Consider the following 7,775-nt stretch of genomic DNA (forward strand, 5'->3'; position numbering starts at 1 on the left):
GGATCCTCTGCACCACGGACCCGGGGATCCGGTGCCTTCTGCTGGCACTCTTCGCACCAGGGATCCAGGGACCCGGTGCTTTCTCCCGGGACCCTCCGCAGAGGAGACCCGGCGATCCTCCGCACCAGGATCGCAGGTACTCTCGGCACCGGAGAACGTTTTCCCGGGACCCTTCACACCGGGAACTCAAGGACCCTCCGCAGCGGGGACCGAGAGACCCATCGCCTTCTCCCGAGCCCGTCCTGTCAGCGGGAACCCCGTGCGGAGCCGCCGCTCCGGAGCATCCCCGCTCGTCTCCCGGTGCCGCTCCCGGTGCCGCTCCCGGTGCCGCTCCCGGTGCCCCAAAGCCCCGCCCACCCGGCCCCGCCCCGCGCTGTGATTGGCCGCGGGCGCGCGGGGGGCGTGGCCGGCGGGGCCGTATTAAAGGTACCATGGCCGCCCGCAAAAAGGGGCCGCGGGCGGGCGGGAGCGCAGTGCGAGCGGAGCGGGCACCGTTCACGGCCTCGCCACGGATCTTTTACCCCTTCTCCGCACCGGCATCTCCCTCTCGGCCGCCGCAGGTAAGGATCGCCTCCTTCCCCCGCTCCCCGCCCGCCTCCCCGAGCGGCGGAGGGGATGCGCGGCGCGCGCGCTGTCGCGATACCCCCGCGATAAAGCGGCCGCTGCCTGCGGCTTGGAGAAGAGGGGGAACTCCTGCGTTTCTCACGGAGCTATTCTCAGCGCCTAAAATAATTCGATAGGTATGGCTGGAGCGCCCGAGCATCTGCTTGCAGCATCTGTTTGTGCTCATAACTTTCCATGCACCAGCTGCTCCCCCCTGCTTTCCCCCCCTCGGGATATTTTATCCCGGGGAAGGGCTGGAAGTTCGCATGACAACTCCGCGCATCGCTCCATCCCTTCGCCTTCTTCTCGCCTGTTGTTTCCTGCGAGTCTCGGCACTGGGATGCGTGGGTTTGAGCGTCCGGGATGGTTTAGAAGGGTGCGAAATGGACCTGTAGCTTCATTCATCGGCGTGATGCAAACCGCAGGGCTTCTTTCGTATTGACCATCCTGCCAAAAAAAGGGGAAGCAGGAAAGAAGAAAAAAAAAAATTCATCTGGGAAGGCAGCGAAGAGCTGTATTGTTTCAGCTTAGCTCATGACAGTGAAAGGAAAAAATACTGATAAGCAAAGGGAGATGGATTTGGGGGGTCAGTGAGCGGGCAGGGGACCCGCAGGTGCCACTGGGGACCCGCAGGTGCCATGGCCCGGCTCGGTCCGGACCCGCAGCTCTGTCCCCGCCGTGTCCCCACCCCGCAGGCTGCTCGCACTTGTCTCCGTGGCTCAGCATTACCTTTACACTTGTTTGCTTTTCCATCCCCGCAGCCGGTGCGCCGCGTACACCCCCTGGTGATGGCTGCTCCGCTCGGAGTTATTTTGTCACCAGCTACAAATACCCCGAGCCCGTCTCCTTGGCAGGACAGCAGATGCGAGCACCACTTGTCCTTCCCTTTCTCCTATTTCTTCGCACCCATTTCTCTGCATCATGTGCTCTTTTTTAATTTTTTCTACCCCCCCTCTGCCCGTCCCTGAAGGTCAGATCCTTCTCCCGAGGGCAGCTCGCCACTCGGTGTAACTTGAGTCGTGCCCGGAGCTGCGGAGGAGCCCTGGGGAATGACTTTTAAGGAGAAAGGTTACAGGGGTGGCCGTGCCCGGCAGCGAGGGAGCAGGAATGTAAGGAACAGGCTTGGCTGGGGCGAGAAGCTGCTTTGTTCTGCTCTCCGAGGGCTGCTCGGCTTGGCTGAGCTGGTGCTGGTGCTCTCTTGGCAACATGTGCCCGGCTCGCTCCGCAGGGCTCGCTGGCGTCAGCCGGGGAATAATCGCTCCGAGCGCTCCCTGCTGCTCCTCTCTGCCCCTGCCCTGCTCCTCCGTGCCCCTGAGTTACCCTCAGTCTTTAACCTTTGCACAAATCCCCTCCTGCTCCTGCGCTGGGAGCGTCCTTCCCCAGCGCAGGTCTGCCGGGGGATGCTCAAGGGAAGGTTTGGGATCCTCATCGCGGCGTTTCCCCTGATGCTGGCTCAGAAATGCTGCAGATGCAGCACAGCCCCGTTTTCCTCTCTCCTCCAAGCATCCCCAGAGCCAGCCAGGCTCTCCCATCTCATCCCTTCCCAGTAATCCCGTGTCCCTCCGCTGCTGGTAATTCCCAACTGCGTTGCTTGTCTTCCCTTCCAGCAGGAAAGGTCACCTGGATTATTAATAACAATAATAATCATCACCATCACCACTATCATAACAACACACCTGGTGATGATTGAATTTACAGCTCTGTGTGTGTGGCTGCACTGGGCCCAGTCAGGCAGATACTGGGGTGGGTCAGTGGTGCTGGGTTGGTTCTCTCTGCCCAGTGAGGATTGCAGGGCTGCTCCCACCCCAGCCTGGAATTTTTGATGGTGGAGTGAGGGGCAGCAGCGTGTCCCAGGCTTTGAGCAGCAGGTGGATTGGCACTGTAAGAAGCAGCATTAGGTTTTCCTGCTGCTCTGTTCCTGGGTTTTTTTTGGGAACTTTTGGTGGAGGTGGTTGTGAAGGTCAGGGTGAGCACAGAGCAGATGCTGGGGCAGCCGATGCATCCCCAGGGCGTTTCACAGGAGCTGTGTTTCCATGATCAGCCCCTCTGGCTGATCCCTGCTGCTCCTGTTCCCATCCCATCTCCTCCCCACCCCGAGCACTCGCAGGCAGAGAGGTTTGTGCTGGAAAAGCAGGCAGAGAGCTCTGCTGCTCTGAGTGAGCCAGAGCTTTGTGCTGTGAGCTCCCAGCAAAGCTGTCCCCAGGCTCACCCCCGGATTTTGGGGTCCTTGGAACCCAAGGGGTGCAGCTCCCACAGCTCAGGCAGCGAGGAGGGATCCGGGCAAGGGATGGGAGGAGAGAGGTGCTCAGTCCTCCAGGGCAGGAATATGACAAATTCAGGTCCCAAACTTATAAATGCAACCACAGGATTTCAGGGATTTGTGGAATTCAAACAACTGTCCTCAGGTCAAGAGTTTTGTATTCCAAACTGTGTATTCAGACACTTTCAATGTTGTCTTTCCCTCCACCAAAAGCTTTCCTCTAAAATCCAGGAAAGAAAAGAAATAAAAACCAAACTCCAGAAGAAACTGTTTCCTAGGCTGTGTGTTTCCATCAGCTTGGAACAAAACAGGCTTTGACTGTGGAAGCCGAACATGACTGTGATTATAGGATGTGGTTTATGAAAGTGATCGATTTGCAGAGCAGTGCAATGGCTTTTCAAGAAGTTTTTTTTTTTTTAATGTGGGATGTATTAACAGTAATTTCACTTCCCTGCTGTGTTCAGGTTTCTAATAAAAGCAGGGTTTTGGCCAAAACAAATCGTTTAAGTGAGCGTTAAAAGAATTCTTTTGTATTTTTGAGCATGATATCCTGGGAATGAGAAACCCTGGGAACAGAAAGGTGTGAGAGAGGAAAAAAGTGGATCCTTACACAGGGGAGGCCAGACAGTTGTAAAAGTAAGAATAAGTGGCCAGGGTAAGTAGGAGGGCAGCTCCAGCAGAAGTGTTCAGCGCTGAGAGCTGCACTCCAACGGGCATTGCAGAACCCGCCAGGAGCTGCCAAAATGTCTTGTCTGAGCTGAAGTCACAGATGACTAATCCTGGCAAGGAGGCATGGGGACACATTCTTGCACAACAAACAGGAGCGAGGGGAAAAGAGGAGGTGAAAGCAAACCCTGAGGAGATCCTGGAGGGAAAAGCAGCCTGCACCAAGCTGGTGATGGTGCTGTTTGTCACCTGCTCTTTTCCTAACAAGTGTTTGCTGAGCTCATGGCTGGAGGATGTGGGAGGGCTTGAGGAGTTGTTTGAAATCGCTCTCAAGTTTTTGGAGGGCTTTAAGGGGCTGCTGTGGTTGGGAAAGGAGATAACATCTCCAGCTGTTGTCAGAGGAAGAGCAGAGGGTTGTGCTCCACGGTGGCTGCAGTTTTGTTGGCTTTTGGACAAACTCAGATGAGTTTTGATAACATTAATTTAGGAAGAGCGCCGTGATTTCATCCCCTGCTACTGTAAATGGTTCTGGAGCCTCCTGTGCCGTGCCAAAGGGACAGCAGACATTCCTCTCCACCCGGGCTCAGCTTTATTCCCTCCGTGGGCCATGTGTGGCTGGAGCAGTTGCTTTAATGCATCCCTTCTCCTCTGCAGTATTTCAGTCCCATTTCCTGATATGCAGTACATGACTTAATGGATGACGCACTTGTTAAAAGCTAGACCTGGGTCTAAGCCAGACCTCCCTGAAACAAGTTTTTGGTGGCTTGTCCCCTCAGGGAGAGGGTTTTGTAGCCTTTCTGCTGAGTCTTGATCGGTGACATTTCAGACCATGGGACCCTCAGGGCTGTCACCCTCTGGAGGGGGAAGGGGCTCCCGAGGGGAAGGTGCTGGGACTGCTCCTGAAGGTGTTAGGAAGGCACTCAGCTGCCTGTGCTACGTTTTACTGCTGGCTTTAGCAGGAGCAGACGAGGCGTTTAAAAGGTTTAATTTTTTTTGTACCACTTAGGCCAAACTTGAGCGTAAAATCTACAGAGATCCCAATGAGTTCATGGAGTTAGAGAGAAGCTACTGCAGCTCTTATTCTTGGAATTTGCTGAGAATACACAACTCCTTCTTTTAGCTTAATGAACACAATTGTACGTGCTTTAATTTCACGGAATCACCACTTCCCAAGTTTATTCCCCATCTCCACCTTCCCTTTTGCTTTGTCACGGGTCAGACAGTCCACGAGACCCATCGTAATTCGCTGCACGCCACTTCAGTATTCGTGCTTGAACAGAAGGGTGTTAGAGGGAGTTGTTTGTTTCAAAATAAGCAGAACTCACAGTTATAAATAGCAGAGAGATCCTTTGCGTGCCCAGCTTTGAAGTGAGTGCTGCTCAGAGTGGTGTGACACGATCCCTTCAGTGCTTTCCTTCGGGAAGGACAATTCCTTCCTTGCAGTAACTGCGTGACCCCTGTCCATGCACAGCTGTGAACATCAAGGAGTGCTGGAAACGCCGTTAGGAAAGAGGAAACTCGCTGCAGCTCCACAGGTGCCCTTTTCCTTGATTCCTCATGCTTTTCCTCCAGGACCTAAAGTGCCATTTCTCTTTCTCTTGCAGACCATGCCCTCTCTATGACGGTGGCTTGCTGAGCTCACCCTGCATGCCCGAAGACCGTCCTTGGTTGATCCGAGGGCTTCTGGGGACTCCGGCCTCCGCCCGGCTTTTCCGCGTGTGTGTGTTCCTGTAGAACTTTCAAAACTGTTTCTCCAAAGGGTTTTGCAGAAACTCAGACTGTTTTCTAAAGCAGAAGCACCTCAGTCCCCGGCAGTAGTGATGGGCAGCGTGCGAACCAACCGCTACAGCATCGTGTCCTCGGAGGAGGACGGCATGAAGCTGTCCACCATGGCCGTGGCCAACGGCTTCGGCAACGGCAAGGGCAAGGTCCACACCCGGCAGCAGTGCCGGAGCCGCTTCGTCAAGAAGGACGGACACTGCAACGTCCAGTTCATCAACGTGGGCGAGAAGGGGCAGCGCTACCTGGCCGACATCTTCACCACGTGCGTGGACATCCGCTGGAGGTGGATGCTGGTGATCTTCTGCCTGACTTTCATCCTCTCCTGGCTTTTTTTTGGCTGTGTGTTTTGGTTGATTGCGCTGTTGCACGGGGATCTGGAGGACCAGGAGAACAGCAAGCCTTGCGTGTCTCAGGTGAGCAGCTTCACCGCAGCCTTCCTGTTCTCCATCGAGACCCAGACCACGATCGGCTACGGCTTCAGGTGCGTCACTGACGAGTGTCCCATCGCCGTGTTCATGGTGGTTTTCCAGTCCATCGTGGGCTGCATCATCGATGCCTTCATCATCGGCGCCGTCATGGCAAAGATGGCTAAGCCAAAAAAGAGGAACGAAACTCTGGTCTTCAGCCACAACGCCGTGGTGGCCATGAGGGACGGGAAGCTGTGCCTGATGTGGCGCGTGGGGAACCTGAGGAAAAGCCACTTGGTGGAGGCGCACGTGCGGGCGCAGCTGCTCAAGTCCAGGATCACGTCGGAGGGGGAGTACATCCCCCTGGATCAAATCGACATCAACGTGGGCTTCGACAGCGGCATCGACCGCATCTTCCTGGTGTCCCCCATCACCATCGTGCACGAGATCGACGAGGACAGCCCTTTGTACGACCTCAGCAAGCAGGACATGGACAATGCTGACTTTGAGATCGTGGTCATCTTGGAGGGCATGGTGGAGGCCACGGCCATGACCACCCAGTGCCGCAGCTCGTACCTGGCCAACGAGATCCTCTGGGGCCACCGCTACGAGCCCGTGCTCTTCGAAGAGAAGAACTACTACAAGGTGGACTACTCGAGGTTCCACAAAACGTACGAAGTGCCCAACACACCCATCTGCAGTGCCAGGGACTTAGCGGAGAAGAAATACATCCTCTCCAACGCCAACTCCTTCTGCTACGAGAACGAGGTGGCCCTCAGCAGCAAGGAGGAGGACGAGATCGACACGGGGGTGCCGGAGAGCATGAGCACGGACACCCACCCGGACATGGAGCACCACAACCAGGCGGGGGTGCCCCTGGAGCCGCGGCCGCTGCGGCGCGAGTCCGAGATCTGACTGGCGGGCTCTGCCTCTCCGGCGTGCTTGGCAGGCGAAACCCGCACCGTGCCCGGCGGGCGAGGGCTCGTTGACCTGAGAAGTTGGCCCAGAAGAGTTTGCAGACAACGGTACTGTGGAAGAGTGCTGTGAAGGCAGCAGACCCGAGGAACCCAGGCTGGTTTTAGGGCTGTCCTCAGAGGAGGGACGACAGGAAATGAACTCTAAACACAAAGCACTAAACATGTCTAAGTATGAACAGAAGGCACATATGTTGTAGAATAAATTATGTATATATTTTTTTACAAAACTTGAACTTGCAGGCAAGCTTTGGTTGGGTTATTATTATTTTTTTTTCAACTTTTTCCAGAATGCTTCTCTCTAGGGAACAAGAATGTTTTTAATGGCATAACAAAGGCAAGAATCTGCCTTATTATTATTATTATAATTATTTTTTAAAAAGCTGCTGCTAACTACATGAACACAAATGATTATTTTTGTTGCAGTGTAGTTTTTATTTTCTCTTGTGTAATTTAAAAAGAAAAAGAAAAAAAAGTCAGTGTTGAACTTCTTGGGTTGAAAAGCTCATGATCAGTTCAGAGAGGCCAATGTTGCCAGAAAGTTTAAACTCCTTTTGAGGCCAGTAGTTGATAGCTAGAATCAATTTCTCTCTTTCCAATTACATAAGGGGCATTATGTAATATCAGGCCAATCAGTAGCCTCCAGCAAAATTATGATTTTTTTGGGGGGAGAATTTAATTCTCTGTCTAAAGGAAAAATGAGACAAAAGATATGTATACATAGGAAAAAGTACTAAGTTCAAACTACCTAAGTGGATACCAAAGAAAATGCACAGTTTTGCACAGTGGAGTTTATTTAAAAAAAAAAAAAAAGGAAAAAAAAAAAAGGAACAGGCTGCTTTAAACAACAACAACAAAAAAAATCAAACCTCAGACACTTTTTTGGTTTTTGACTTTTTTCTTTTTTTTTTTTCTTTCTTTTCTTTTTAAGACCTTTTATTTTGCACCTTATTCTAAAGACTGGGATCTAAAGCAAGCTGGGCTTCCCCCTCATTCTGAATTAAAAACCCCTTTTCTTGGAGGGGAACTTGTTGGGGGAAGCAGAGCCAGCATCACCTGCGTGTCCTCCCTGGCCTGCCCCAG

At 53.3% G+C, this 7,775-nt stretch overlaps 1 protein-coding gene across 1 annotated transcript; it reads left to right on the forward strand.

The window, feature by feature from the left end:
- Positions 1 to 465: 465 nt before the first annotated feature.
- KCNJ2 (potassium inwardly rectifying channel subfamily J member 2) lies at positions 466 to 7,522 on the forward strand. The gene is made up of 2 exons (XM_033077096.2): positions 466 to 560; positions 5,134 to 7,522. Exon 2 carries the CDS (start codon positions 5,350 to 5,352, stop codon positions 6,631 to 6,633), a length of 1,284 nt encoding a protein of 427 aa, XP_032932987.1. The 5' UTR covers positions 466 to 560; positions 5,134 to 5,349; the 3' UTR covers positions 6,634 to 7,522.
- Positions 7,523 to 7,775: the final 253 nt, after the last annotated feature.

This window comes from Catharus ustulatus, chromosome 20 (genome assembly GCF_009819885.2).
Source record: "Catharus ustulatus isolate bCatUst1 chromosome 20, bCatUst1.pri.v2, whole genome shotgun sequence".
In the NCBI taxonomy this organism is placed as follows: Eukaryota; Metazoa; Chordata; class Aves; order Passeriformes; family Turdidae; genus Catharus; species Catharus ustulatus.

What these genes read in the sequence shown, in the direction of transcription:
- KCNJ2 (XM_033077096.2), top strand. Translation starts at nt 5,350, where the DNA reads ATGGGCAGCGTGCGAACCAACCGCTACAGCATCGTGTCCTCGGAGGAG.